This window comes from Orycteropus afer, unplaced genomic scaffold (assembly GCF_000298275.1).
Source record: "Orycteropus afer afer isolate SDZICR_OR568_19922 unplaced genomic scaffold, OryAfe1.0 scaffold00050, whole genome shotgun sequence".
Lineage (NCBI taxonomy): Eukaryota > Metazoa > Chordata > Mammalia > Tubulidentata > Orycteropodidae > Orycteropus > Orycteropus afer.
The window spans coordinates 12214534-12230359 of NW_006921637.1; the positions used below are offsets into that span (position 1 = coordinate 12214534).

Here is a 15826-nt window from a genome sequence, read left to right on the forward strand (position 1 = left end):
ATTGTAGTCAATGTCATGAGACAAAGTGTATGTGAGCTGCTGTATGGAAAGTGAATTTGCTCTGTAAACTTTCACCCAAATCACGATTAAAACAAAAAATGGTTATAAACGTTCATTGGAAAAAATTTCAAGCAACACAGAATTATATGATGGAAAGTAAACAACACCCACACTGATGCTCTAGACAAAACCAAATTCACAGGCATCGAGTGAATTCTGACTCACAGCATCTTTATAGTACAGGGGAGCATTGCCCCACAAGGTTTCAAAGTCTGTAAAATCTTTCTTTCTCTTTTACAGTAAATTCTCATGTATTTATTTGTTAAATTCACAGACTTTTACATAACAGCTTTACATATTCTTTTATTCTTTTTTTCTATAAGTATTTTAAAGTGAATTTCAAACATAGTAACATTTTACCTTATGTATTAAAAACATAGACTTGTTTCAACATTTGTAACATAACCTCAATGCCAGCCTCACCCCAAACAAAATTTGTAATTCTCTGGTGTCTTCTAACACGGTCCACATTCTGATTTTTCCAATCATCTCAAAAATGTCTTTTTACAATTGGTCTGTTTAATATGGATCCAAACAAGATGTATACAATGCACTTATATCTATTTTAATCTAAAAGTCTTCTCTTTTTTTTTTCTTCATGTTATTAATTTATTGAAGAAACCAAGTCACTTGAACTGTTGAATTTTCCTACATTCTTGTCTGATTGCTTCATGTTGTCACTTATTCCTATTGTTAAGAGAAGTAAGTGAAGTGTAACATAACTGTAACATAATGAACAAATCTGTCCTGGAAGAAGTACAGTCGGAATGCTCCTTGGAAGTGAGAATGGGTAGAATTCATCTTAACTGTTAACTACTTTGGTCATGTTGTCAGAAGGGACCATTTCCTAGAGAAGAATATCACACTTGGTAAAGTAGAGGGTCAGTGAAAAAGGGGAAGACCCTTAGTAAAATGGATTGACACAGGGGCTGCAATGATGGGCTCGAGTAAGCAAGAATTGTGAAGATGGTACACGACCAGGCAGTGTTTCGTTCTGTTGTATATAGGGTCACTATGAGTTGTAGTCGTGGCGTAGTGCCTAAGGCACTTGACTGCTAACCAGAAGGCTGGCGGTTCAAACCCATCAGCCACTCCTTGGAAGGAAGGTTGGGCAATCTACTTCTGCAGTGATACCACCTCGGAAACCCAAGGAGGGGTCGTTATGAGTCGGGTTTGACTCGACAGCAAATAACAATAACAACAACAAAAATATAACAACAACAAGAAAAATGTAACTGCCAGGCTGTAAATCTTTATGGAAGCTGACTGCCTCATCCTTCTGCCATGGAGAAAGTGGGTTCAAACAGCCAACCTTTTGGTTAGCAGCCAAATGCTTTAACCACTACACCTCCAGAGCTTGTTTGATGTTCTAGAGTAAACACTATTAAAATTTCTCACCATTTTGATTCCTGACTTTTTCTATATAGACTACTTCACACAAATCATAATAGTTTCTCCACGTAACAATATAACTTGAATGCATTTCATGATAATACATACAAATCCACATTAACATTTTATACCGATTTTGAGTATTCCATTCAACAGAGGCTTTCTTAACTAATTTCCAAGTTGTTGACTGCTAACCAGAAGCCTGGTGGTTCAAACCTACCAGCCACTCCTTAGAAGAAAGGTTGGGCAATCTATTTCCGTAGTGATACCGTCTCAGAAACCCAAAGCGGGGTCACTACGAGTTGGGTCCAACTCGACGGCACATAACAACAACAGTCTCAGGATTAGCTAAACTCTCCAATTCCACTTTGTAACACTGTTATTCCTTGTTTGCTCACAAGCTTATAACTACAGCTTTACTGTCTACTTCATCTGTGATTCCTCCAAACTGAGTTAGGCCACTTGTACTTATTATTTAGTTATATAATTTTATTAAATACTATGTAAATCAACAAAACATCAGTGCAAAAATAGTTTCTATGAAAATCAAGTCAGATGCTTTGGAATGGCATGATGTAAGCAAGGTGCTAAGAGAAATTTCTGTTAAATTAGGTACGAGGAGATAACCATGAACCCGATGGGGCAAGGCGGAGGATCATACAAATCTAAAAGGGCTCTATATCCATACTCTGCAAATGCCTTTAAATTTTCACGCAACTTAGAGATACTGAAGCTGAATTCAAGAAATATGATAATCTAATCAGATTGATTTTTTAGAGAAAAGAACTTGGCACCACACCAACGGAAAATAAGTGAACACATACAGGCTATAAAGTAAAATGTCAAGGTCTGTGTGCTCCATTCCTTCAGAGAACTTATTTAAATGGATTTTTTGACTAATCAACCAAATACCTTCCCTAATAGTGTCAGATAAGAGGACTTCTTATCACACCTTAATTTCACAGCCACCTACTGAAAAACCATCTTGTTCTTTATCTGGAGCCAGAATTAATCTGGTTATTTTGCTTCTTGAGACTACCTCAAAGGAAGCATCTTACATTAACAGTTATATAGTATACCATAGAAAGAAAACAGAAGCAGGAATCAGCAGGAAGTCTCAATGTCTTGGCCTTGCTACTAACCAGCTACATGACTTTAGACAAACCATTTACCCGCTTCAGTTAAATATTCTTTAATGTTCCCTTGAGATATGAATTTCATGATTCCACTGTTAACTGTACAATGAAGCTACAATGAAAAAATACTATTAGGTAATATTAGTACTCAACTTCCAACTAATTTATTTTCAGATGAACAAATGTTGCATAGCGTAAGACCCAAGTTAATTAGAACATCTGTGAATTCTGGATTAGTCAGCTTTTGGTGTAGTAACAAACAACTCTAGTAGTTTATAACAACAGACATTTATTTCATTTACTAGAAATACTTTTACTTTACATTGTAGATTTATTAAATATTTTGAAAGAAAAAAAAATTTAAACCCATATATTTGTGATCAATTGATTTTTGACAAGGGTGCCAAGACTATTCAATTGGGAAAGAAGGGACTCTTCAATAAATGGTTCTGGGGCAACTGGATTTCCCCAAGCAAAAGAATGAACATGGACCCCTGCCTCATACCACGTATAAAAATTAGCTCAGAATAGATCAAAAACTTAAATATAAGAGCTAAAACTATAAAACACTTAGAAGGAAACAGGTAAAAATCTGCATGATTTTATTTGGCAACAGTTACTTGAAATATAAGACACCAAAAACCACAAGCAACAGCAACAGAAAATATAGATAAATTAGAGTTCATCAACATTAAAAACTCTTGTGCACCAAAAGAACGTATCAAGAAAGTGAAAAGACAACCACAGAATGGGAGAAAACAGATCATTAGTCATTAATGTTGCTGAATCAGTTCTGACTCATGGCGATCCCATGTGTCAGGGTAGAACTGTGCTCCATAAGGTTTTCAATGGCTGATTTTTCAGAAGTAGATCGATCACCAGGCCTTTCTTACCAGGCACCTTTGGGTGTACTTGAACCACCCTTTTGGTTAGCAGTAAGTGCATTAACAGTTTGCACCACTCAGGGATTCCCACTATGATGGCTATTTCAAAAAATGGGAACAATAAGTGTTGGCAAGGATGTGGAGTAATTGTTAACTTCACATTTGCTGACAGGAATACAATATGATGCAGCTGCAGTGGAAAACAGTTTGGTGGTCCCTCAAAAAGTTAAACACAGATTTACCACATGACTAAGCAATTCCACTCCTAAGTATATCTACAAAAGAAGTGAAAACTGCTACTCTAACAAATACACATACATGCATATTCATAGCAGCATTATCCACAATAGCTAAAAGGTAGAAACAAATCAAATGTTCATCAACAGATGAACAGATAATCAAAATGTAGTACAGCTGACCCTTCAACAATCTGTAGTTGGAGAGCCGAACCCCGGTGTAGTCAAATATCTGCATACCACTTTTGATTCCCAAAAAATGTAACTACTAATAGCCTACTTTGACCACAAGCCTTACTGGTAACATAAACAGTCAATTAACACAATTCCTGTCACATAGTTATTAGATTTTCACATGAAGATACTCATATACATACACAATGGACAAATTTATTAACTCTGTGGCATGATGATTATGTACTATTAAGTGGAAGTGGATCATCATAAAGGTCTTCATGCTTGTCGTCTTCATACTGAGTAGGCTGAGGAGATAGTGTTGAATCAATGGTGGCAGAGACGGAAGAGGTGGAAGAGGTGGGAGACAGGCATACTTGGTTTAACTTTATGGAAATACATTGAATTGCGTTGAATTGTTCACTTCAAAATGGTTAATTTTGCTGTGTGAATTTCACTTAGGATTAAAAAAACCCTGCTTAATTGAGAGAAATAGCTTAATAACATTCTCATATTTATGATATTCATGTTTTTTAGTTAGAAAAAGGAACGCAACGTGCACAGGGCTTGCTAGACCCTACCTCCAGTATGTAGGAAGAAGGAAGGAAATCAGTATCCTTCCAGCCCCTGCTTCTACCCTTTGTATGGAATGACAAACAGACCATGGAAAGTGCAAGACCTACTAAGGAAATAAAGGAGACAACCAATGGTTATATCCCTTTTCTGTCACCACAGAACAGCAGCAGAGTAAAAAATTATATTTACGTGATGGCAAGTATTACAACTGCTCAACCCATATCCATAGTTATAGTACTAATAACTTATGGAAGTAGATACTCTGTAAAACAGCATCCAGATAGCACAATAAATGAACAGAAACAACACAGTTTACTGGTATTTTTCAACTATGCAAGTAGAAAATGACAAACCTATATGAGCCTTTTTTTTTTTCAAGTAAATCATAGATCCCTGCTATCTAGCATTATGACTTCAAAGATTAATTTTCAAATAACATCATTAGTCTCAAATTTAAAAAAAAAAAGTTAAACATAGAATAACTATATGATCCAGCAATTACACTCCTAGGGATATACCTGAAAGAACTGAAAATTTATGTTCATGCAAAAACTTGTACATGAATATCCCAACCAAACCAAAACTAAACTTACCGCCCTCGAGTCAGTGCCAACTCATAGCGACCCCTCCTTGGGTTTCCCAAGGAGATACTTCCGTATCTCTACGGAAGTAGACTGCTCAGTCTTCCTTCCGAGGAGTAGCTGGTGAGTTCCTGGCAACATTATTCATAATACTCAAAAGTGGAAACAACCCAAATATCCATCAGCAGATGATGGATTAACAGAATGCAGTACATACATATAATGGAACATTGTAAGAAGCAATGAAGTATTGTTATATGCTTCAGCATGGGTGAACCTTGAAGTCACTGTTCTAAGTGAAAGAAGTCAGATACACAATGTATGATGTTTATGTGAAATTTATATGAAATATCCAGAACAAACAAATCCACAGAGACAGAAAGCAGATTAGAGGCTGTGGGGAGAGAAGAATTGGGACTAACTGCTAACAAGTGTGGGTTTTTTTTTAAGGTGATGAAAACATTCTGGAATTAGAGAGTGGTGATGGTCGCACACCAAATGGTGAAAATACTAAAAACCAGTGAAACATACACTTCAAAATGGTGGGTTTCATTACATGGATTATACCTCAATTATTAACAAACAAAATATTCACATGCATCAAAAATTCTAAGGTAGATGAACTGTCTTCCCAAATAGAATACTGCTGGCTTTTTGAAACTAAGCTACTTTAATTAAAAAGCAACTTTTTAAAGGGGATTTTTTCTTTTGTTAAAATATGTGCTTCCTACTATGTCTGGAAAACTAGGAGTCATCAAAAAGTATGCTCTGTAAAGTACAGAAATTAGAGGAAATACGCTTCTCTTTACATTCAGAAGTATTTCTGACTATAACCCAGATAAAGTTCAAGCCCTCTTGTGCACCAAGCCTCTTGAATGGCTAGAAGTTGATCAACAATGCACAAGAGGTGTTGGAACAGAGGAAAATAAACGAGCAAAACAGATCAGCTGAAGGATATTTAAGAACCAGTAGCTAGAGTAGCAATGACATCAATCCAGTTGAAAACCAAATAAAAGTTTAAAAGTTTGGCTGCTTTAATAACTAGCTTTGTTTTGGGATAGAAAACAATACAAAAGAACTGGGAATTAATCATTTAAAGCTTACCCAAGACCCCAATATTAACATTAAGAAAATTTCACAGAACTTTTGATAGATCACAATTCTCTAAGCTGCCTCTTGACGACTGCCAAGTAAAACGTTCCCCAAATAAACAGAATTACAAAATTTCTAGCTACTGTGGTGATGACAGTACCAAGCTCCTCCCAGGAACTATCACTCTGTATTCACAATGATGGGAAGCCCTTCTAAGAGCAGACCTGACGTTTAAGATAAGATCTCTGCCCTCAAAACATATACTATCACATTGAGACAAAAATTAATATAAAATATTAAGAGCTAAACTGTGCACTGAGTAAAGTAAGTGTTGAAAGTTCTAAGAGATTAACATGATTCACATACATGTGAATGTGTGGATGTGCTTGAAACCATTCTCAAAGACTAAAAGACTACAGAGATGAATAAATGCCCCTGTGTAGTCAATAAATATTTTTAAAAATATTTATTATGTGCCACAAGCACTGCTCTAAGTACTGGGGACATAGCAACAAAAGGGAAAAACAGGGTTCCTGTTCTCAAGAAGCATATATTCTACTGGAGAAATGGCAAAATAAACAATAAACCAGCATAGTATGAATGAACAATGACTAAGTGCTAGAAAGAAAATAAAATGAGGCCCTGTGAAGGTGAGTGGAGGAATGGAGGTATTTTAAATTGGATGATCAGAAAAGGCCCTGACAAAGCAGGGACATCTGTGTTGAGACCTGACTAACATGAAGAAGCTAGCCATGGAGAAAACTAAGGGAAGTATTACTGCCTAAGGGAACAGGCTGGAGTGGGAGAGGGATGTGAACATCCCTGGAGCTGTTCCCTCCAGACTCTGCCCTCACTTCTAGTTCTGGCTCTGACTTTGGGTGTCTCCATGGCACATGACACAACTAGTCTGGAAGCTAAAGTCATCTCCCTAAGTCTAAACCTTTATTTCATTACCAAAATATTCAAGCTTGAGAAACTGAAAATGTATCCTCAAAGGCTTCTACCATCTATGACTATATTACTTTAAAAATATGCGGAAATAATCACTTAAATTCTAAGGAACATATGTTCTAGTGAATTGTTGTTGTTGTTGTTGTTGTTTGCCGTCGAGTCGGCCCCGACTCATAGCGACCCCTCCTTGGGTTTCCGAGGCAGTATCACTACGGAAGTAGGATTGCCCAACCTTCCTTCCGAGGAGTGGCTGGTGGGTTTGAACCGCCAGCCTTCTGGTGAGCAGTCAAGTGCCTTAGGCACTATACTACCAGAGCTAATTCATTAGTAAGCTAATGAATTACTCAAGTTTATGTCTAACAACTTTGATTAATAATATACCTGTGTTTGGCATTACAGTTAGTCCCTGACTTACAGCAGGGTTCCAGTCCAACAACTCTGTTGTAAGTGGGTTCTGATTTTAAGTTGAATACCTTTTTTTCTTTTAAGTTTTTGTTATTATTGTCTTCTACTATCAGTATTGTTACATTCGATATTTGAACATTTGAGAATGAACATCTGAGTATGATGACATCAGCAAATTAATATACTGCAATATTATATGTAGGGCATATTACTAATGGTAAAATTTACAAAAAAAAAGATGGTCATAAGTGCAGTTCAATATAATTTGGAACATGTCAAAGTCAGGGACTACCAATAAATTTACAAAAAGGCAAAGGAAATTTGTAACAGAAAAATTAATTCATTCATTTAAAAAATATTTGAGTACCTAATATGCTCCATGGGAGCTCTGATAGGATAGTGCCTAAGGCACTTGACGGCTAACCAGAAGGCTGGTGGTTCAAACCCACCAGCCACTCCTCAGAAGGAAGATGGGGCAACCTACTTCTGTAGTGATAACTGCCTTGGAAACCCAAGGAGGGGTCACTGTGAGTTGGGTCCGACTTGACGGCATATAACAACAACAATATGCTCCATGCCAGCTGATTTCTTCTCTCTCTCCTATTTTCCCCAATTTAATGCTAGTAGTAATCTATGGGGTGTTTAGCTTACTTTTCAACATAATTTTTTGAGCTATTTAGTGATATGATCCAATTCCAAAGTTTTGGACTCTAACTACACATTAGAATCACCTGGGGAACTTGGGGGGAAAAAAAAAAAAGACCCAAGTCCAAGTTTGCAATTAATTTGCTGAAATTCTCAAAAAAACTCATTGCCATCAAGTTGATTCTAGCTCTCAGCGGCCCCACTGGGTTTCTAAGGCTGTAAATCTTTATGAAAGCAAATTGCTCCATCTTTCTTCCGTAGAGTGGCTGGTGGGTTCAAATCATCAAACTTTTGGTTAGCAGGAAAATGCCTTAACCACTGCACCATCAGAGTTCCTTATTAAATGCTATACCAAAACCAGCCCCACTGGTATCGAGTTGATTCTGACTCACAACAACCCCCTTTGGGTTTCCAAGGCAGTAAATCTTTATGGAAATAGACTGTCCAGTATTCCTTCCATGGAGTGGCTGGTGGGTTTGAACCACCAACCTTCTGGATAAGACCGAATAAATAAAATAAGGGAGCACATAGTGCCTAAGGCATGTGACTGCTAACCAGAAGGCTGGTGGTTCAAACCCACCAGCCACTCCTTGGAAGGAAGGTTGGGCAATCTACTTCTGTAGTGATATTGCCTTGGAAACTCAAGGTGGGGTCGCTATAGTCAGGTGCAACTTGATGGCACATAACAACACAACAACAACAAATAAAACAAAAAAAATCTATTAACATCATGCTTCTTGTTATCTAATTTTGAACAAAGAAATACTAATACCTTCAGGGGCCAAGAGTTTAACATTTATACAAGTGATAAATTTTATAATATTGCAAGAAAATGAAATAGGAAATAAAAAATAAGGACAATCCAAATAACTTCTTTTTGAAATATATTATTAGCAAGTGACAAACAGTTTATGTCCAATAATGCTACTTATCTGATATCAGGAAAGATTACATAAGTAAATTTTCTACAAAACGAAGTGTACCCTATGGTTCACATATAAAAGAAATTAGAAAATATCGTAGCAGTCTCAAATATATTATTTATGTCTGTCTCAAACTGATGCTGAAGAAAATTCAAGCTCCTCATGAAGACTTAGAAAGTCAAATTCTGAATCAATATGAAGTACTTTAGCTGCTGTGAAATGACGGTGCCTCATGGTAATTCAGGGCACCAACACCAATGGATTGCTATGCTTTTAATTTCTATCTGCTTTTCAGAGTTTTTCTCCTTCCTTTTCTTTAGCCATTATCTCTTACTGCTGTCAACAAACCTACCTCAAATAGCCCACCTTTTCCTTCCTGCTGTATTTGCTGCAACCTACAGTCCAAGAGCCCAGATCACTAAGCTTATTAGAACTTCTTCTAAAATAAGAGATAGTCCTCTATCCTTTTCCTACCAGTAAAATGCAAGAGCTTCAGCCTAGGGACTTTGTGACACCTTTCTGGTGTGTTCTTGATTATATTCCAAACATCACATTTCCCACTTATGGCCTCTGGAGAGGAAAGTATTACAGTATTATTTTTTGAGTATTGAAGCATAGGTATAGGAGGTATAGACTGTGGTTTGCCACAAACAGTTGTGTGACTCTGGGGAAATCACACGACCTGTGATCCTCAGTTTTCTTATCTACCAACCAGAAAAATTAACTGTCCCCCGCCACCCAACAGAAACATAAAATCTTAAGAGTTAGAAGGGACTGCAAAATTAGAAGGGACTGTAAGTGTCACTCCATTTCACTAATAAGAAAACTGAAGCTCAGAGTCCAGCAATTTGCCTCAAGTGACTCATAAGCAGGTAGCAAATCTGAAATTCACAAAACTCTTTGTGTAGTTGTTATATGCCGTCAAGTTGGACCTGACTCATAGTGACCCCTCCTTGGGTTTCTGAGGTGGTATCACTATGGAAGTAGATTGCCCAACCTTCCTTCCAAGGAGTGGCTGGTGGGTTTGAACAGCCAGCCTTTTGGTTAGCAGTCAAGTGTCTAAGGTACTATGCTACCAGAGCTCCTTACCTCTCTCTAGGTCACTCAATTAAACCTATGTGACAACACAAAGCAAAACAGCTGGTCATTTTTCTCTTGGACATGTTCAATTGGTCATAGGGAGGAGCATCAATTGCTTATCTTCTTCTAGTTCTTTAACATACTGTAGCTGCGGATTGTCACCATAAAGAGGGCTCCTAATCTCTCAGAGCAGCAACAGAGCCATTAAGAGGTGGAGGTTCAAGACAGACAGACCTGGAACTAATGAATAAAAGCTCAATACGGAGATTTTGGTTTAGCATAGCAAGTGCCTACCAACAAAAAACATCCAACAATGGAATGAGCTCCTGAGACATATTTTCAAATGCTTTCAAATGTTTTCTCATGACTAGGCAGGCAGACATTGGTTAAACACAAGATCATATATGCGTTTTGAAAAGCATATTCTGTAATGTAGATAATTGGCTAGAAAGGGACAAGAAGAATGTATGCAAAAAGAGTAGTGAAAAAGTGATTGTAATAGAATAGGTATGAGGTAACAATAACTGGGAAGCAGAAAAGGAGGAGATGAAGAGAAGTAGATGAATTCAAGAGATTATTTTGGGAAGTGAAATCCATAGGGCTTGGAAACTCAATGGATATGGGAGAGGTAGAGAAATGAGTTATTAAGAATGACTCTTGATTTTCGATGGTAGAGCTATGTAATACTAGAAGAAACTAGGTTTGGGGTTAGAGGTACTCACAAATTCAATTTTGAACATACCGAGTCTGAGGTGCTTCTGATACAGCCAAGAAGAGGAATAGGAATATATGGGATAGGAGATCAGGGCCTATTTGGGCTAGAGATACCAATCCTTGTTGCCTGTTTATAGATGGTAATTAAAATTGCATGGATGCATGCATGCATATAATATGTGAAAAGGAGAGGACATATGACTGATCCCTGGAACCAATCATTTAATGGCTAAGAGAACAATGATTATACAAGAAAGACAGAGATAGAAAAACAAGAGAAGAAAAAAGGAAACCAGGAAGCATTGGGTTTTGAAAATCCACTGAAGAAAGTATCTGCTCTGATGAGAGTCCAAGTAAAAACACAGAAAAATGCATGCTGGATTTATTTACATCTAGTTAACTGGTGTCTCCTTGATGGATGGGGCCAGACGACAGAATGAAGTGGGTTTAAGAGTGAAAAGCGAAAAAAGTATAACCAATGTCGCTGAAGAATTTGTGTAGAAATTGTTGAATGAGAATCTAAATTGCTGTGCAAACCTTCACCAAAAACACAATAAAGTATTTTTTTTAAAAAAAGAGAGAGAGAGAATGAAAGGTGAAAAACTAAAGACAACTCTTAAGTATCTGACTGTAATAATGGAAGAGAGTGAGTGACAGGCAATAACTGGAGGTTAGAGAGTCAAGTGGAAGACACTAAAATAGAAGTGTTTTTGAAAGCCCATGGGCAGAACCACTGAGTGGGACAGGATAACAACAGGTTCCTGAGAAGGCAAGAGGGGAAGGAATTCAAAGCACAGATGGAGGAAAGACAGTTCTCTACACAACAAAGAGGGAGACTGGTTGGGCGTGAATACAATAGTATGATTGTTATCAGCAAGATAAAAAGTTTCTATTTGATGGCCTCTGTTTTTTCTGTAAAAGAGGAGATGAAGTCATATGCTGAGACAGAAGAGAAAGGATATCTGATATACCTCAACAGCACACTAGGCAAGTGAGTCTCATTTATCTTTGTTAGCATGCCACCTTCTCTTTCTTGCCACCTATATCCTGTGTCCTATTATAACTATAAGGAGCTCTGGTGATGCAGTGGTTAAAACATTTGTCTGCTAACTAAAAGGTGGGTAGTTTGAATCCACCAGCTGTTCCATGAGAGAAAGATAGTCTTCTTCCATAAAAATTTATAGCCTTGATGAATGGGACTATACCCACCAATATATATAGGTTTGGCAGAAGCTACCTCTACTTAAGTATGAGTATGTGCTGCAAATATATCTATGAAAATAGTAGAGCATACAGGGGACAAGGTTATGGGGAATGAATCTTTGGGTAAGAGGCAAAGGACCATAGTTTCAAGGGGACACTGAAGTCAACTGGTACAACATATTCCACAAAAACAATGCTCTATATCCTACTTTGGTGGGTGTGATTGGAATCTTAAAGCTTGTGAGTGGCCTTCTAAGGTGCAATTATTTTTTCTTCCCCCATCTGGAGCAAGGGAGACTGAAGAAAATCAAAGATGCAGTAAACAATTAGTCCAAAGGACTAACAGACAACATGAACCTCAGCCTCTGCCACACTGAGACCAGAACTAGATGGTGCCTTGCTACCACTACTGACTGCTCTGAAAAGGATTACAATAACAAGTTCCAGACAGGGTGTGGTAAAATGTGGAACAAGACTCAAAATCATTAAAAAAACCAACCTTACTGGCCTCACGAAGGCTGGTGGAACCCCCAAAACTATGGCCCTTAGACATCCTTCAAGCTAGGAACTGAACTTAACCCCTGTGACTCAACTGGGAGCCTAATGAGACAGGCCTATAAGGTGAACAGGAATAGCAGGAGAGTATGCACTCACTGGAAAAATCAAGCATAAGATCAAGAGGACAGCATTTGCCCAAGAATAGAGCTAGGAAAGTGGAGGGGATAGGAAGGAAGAATGAAGGGAATGGGTGAGCACAGGGAGGAAGTGGGAAGGTGCTGTTACAATATGGGGATGGATTGCAGTAAATGTCATATGGAATGTTGAATGGAAAACCAATTTGCTTTTTAAACTTTCACCCAAATCACAATTCAAAAAAAAAAAAAAAAAGATTTATAGCCTTGGAAACTCTACGGGGAAGTTCTACTCTGTCCCACAGAGTTACTAAGAGTCAGCTGACTCAATGGCAGTGGGTTTTTATTACAATGATTAGTTGGCTGTCAACTCTCTCTAAAGCTTCTGTATTTTTTTTTAAGGTGATGATGCCACCACCCCTGCCTCAACTGATTATTCCATCTGCCACGCCTGCCTTTTGATCACCTGAATCTTTCACAAACCTGCCTCTCCTCTGCATTTCTCATTACATCTCATAACGACCAGTGAAATTACTTAAGTAACCTCCTGAGATCAGTCAGCTCCAATGCTGACAATATCACCATGTCATTTCCTGCTATAAACGACTATAGCTCCACAGTGAATACTAAATCAAGCATAATCCCCTCAATGTATTATACAACACCCATTACAACTTGTCACCCCATCCATCTACCTTTCTAGTCTCATTTAAGCCCCTCTTCTATACTTCAGCCACTTTAGGCTAAGTGCAGTTTCTCAGAACACATGTTATTTGTATCACCATGATCAAGGGCCAAAACCGTATGTTATCTTTATACCTTTGATGTCTAAACTGTTACTTGACATACAATAGGTAACCAATAAATGCCTGCTGATTGAATGAATAATTACTGTCATTACAATGGCAGGCTCTCATCATCTTCAGCACAGTAATGAAATAATTTCCAGCAACTGATTAGATTTCAAGTAATCTCATCTTTCCTAATGCAAATCTAATATTCTCTAAATCTAACTACAAAATGTGCTAAATGAGACACCAATGTGGAAAAATAACCCAGACAATTAGATGGAAGCTCTCTACCTGTTCTTTCTGCCATGAAACTATAACTTAAAAATTCTTTTTGAAGGAAACATAAATTGCAAATAACCTTATCTCCAGATCCTACCTAGAAAATCAATATTTTACACAAAACAGCTGTTTCATGTATTTTCTTCTACATATGGAGTAGTCACTTTTATTAGGTCGCTATGAGTCGGGGCCGACTCGATGGCACATAACAACAACAACAAATTGCATGGTATGATCAGGTTTAGAAGCCAGAAAGAAACATGGACTTGCTGGCATTCCAGCCACTTCTCAAGTTGGCTCCCTCTCCTCTCTCTAAATTTTCTTTCGGAACTAATATTCTGTGATTCCTACTTCCTGAAGTTACAATTACCAAAGGCATTCTATCAGCTCAGAGGAAGAAAAGAAGCGAGGCTAGAGTCAGAAAGGTGCCAGTGTTGGTACCAAAGGAAGTCTGATTAAGAGACAGACAAGTTAAGACTTTTCTGTACTCCTGGAATCTTAAAGTCAGAACAATATTCCTGATCTCTGTTTGTACCCTTTCTCTTTCCACTGCACCTCTTCCAAACATGTGTCCTTAGTTCATTCTACCTTCGCTTTGGAGTAGCTCTTAGCCAGGGGGGTGGAACAAATAGTTTGTGAACCAGAGAGTTCACTCAAAAGACTTCTTTGGGCATCTCACCCTGGTCATATCTTTTACTACAGTGGTTCAGCAAAAGCATCAAAGACCGGAATTACTATTCCTAGGTCTACATGATTTTCATAAATTGATATGATCATACCAGAAAGGATCTAGACATACATACCTTTTTAAAAGCAGTTTGAAAATGTGATCTAAATGCAAATACATAAAAAAAGATAGCTGATTAGCCTGGAGAATAAAAAACAAACAACCCATATTGTGACTGGAAAAGTCATTAAAAAAATAAAGAGAAATTCCCTTGTTCAAAATTTTAACTGTATTATGAGCCAAACTTTTCAACACTGAAACCGGCCATTAAGTGGTGTCAAAAATCCCAATCTTTTGATATGTATGGCTTAAGTGCAGAAAGATATGCCAAATAAGTAGCCAAAGTTCCTCCTAGCTCTGATTCAAATCCAGGACATTTTCAAGGCTGTATCTGATGAATCTTTACTAGTAAAATGTTTTCAGTTTATATTTAATTTCTGTCTTACAATTACGTACAGGCCAACTTCCGGTTCACTTTATAAAGAGAAGTAGGACAACTTTAGGAAGGGACAATAATTTGCTATGTTAAACTGCAACAAAATCAGTATGCACAGTCTTATCTTCAAATATCTAGTTCTAGAGATTTAAGATGAATGTTAAAGCTTTAATTTTTTTTTCTGACGTGACCCTACAGTAGTTGCGTGCGTTCAAGATTTCTTTAAGAAATATTTACTGTGCTCCTATATGCAAGTCAGTGGTCCAACAAGATTCTGTCTGACAAGGGGACTGACAATCTGACTACACAGCATAGTGACAAGGTCGAGTAATAACAAGGGTTTTAATACTTAGCTCAAAACCACCTGTCCAGAACCTTCAGTGCGTTTCACCCAATATGCACAATTTCACGGAAGTGCTTTCTTGGCACCGCCTGTCAAACTGAGGCCAAAAGTCTGGCCGAGATATCCCTGCAAAGTGCAGCGAAGATCATACCAAAGCCCCGTCATAGGGCAGGTCCTGGGCTCCCCCCTAGCAAGCATTTAGAGGGGGCGTGGGCACAGGAAGGCGGCAGGTGCAGAAGCCCCAGGAGAGGGATCGAAGAGCACAGAAGGGCAACCCATGGCCCTGCTCAGGGACACGGAATCCCGGCGCGCACCTTCATGAACTCATCCTTGTCGAAGCAGAGCGTGTCAGGCCCCTTAGGCAGGTTCATCCTACTTTTCTCCATCCCGCCAGCCGCCGCCTCTCAGCGCCGAGACACGGGCGAGGCAAAGGGGCAGGAGGCTGTGTGCACAGACTCGGCGGTCGCAGCCACCTACAATTTCCACAGTCCACGAAGCAACGCTTCCGCCAACATGGCAGCGTCCGCCCCACAGCCAATGAGTGAGGGCGTCGGGCGGGGACTTCT

The 15826-nt window shown here is 38.3% G+C and overlaps 1 protein-coding gene across 1 annotated transcript in view; it reads right to left on the minus strand.

The window, feature by feature from the left end:
• Nucleotides 1-15646, minus strand: part of COG2 (component of oligomeric golgi complex 2) — an 85724-nt gene extending 70078 nt beyond the window's left edge. Inside the window, exon 1 of the mRNA XM_007938497.2 lies at nt 15575-15646. Coding sequence (XP_007936688.1) covers nt 15575-15646 — 72 coding nt within the window. The remainder of the gene's footprint in view (nt 1-15574) is intronic.
• Nucleotides 15647-15826: the final 180 nt, after the last annotated feature.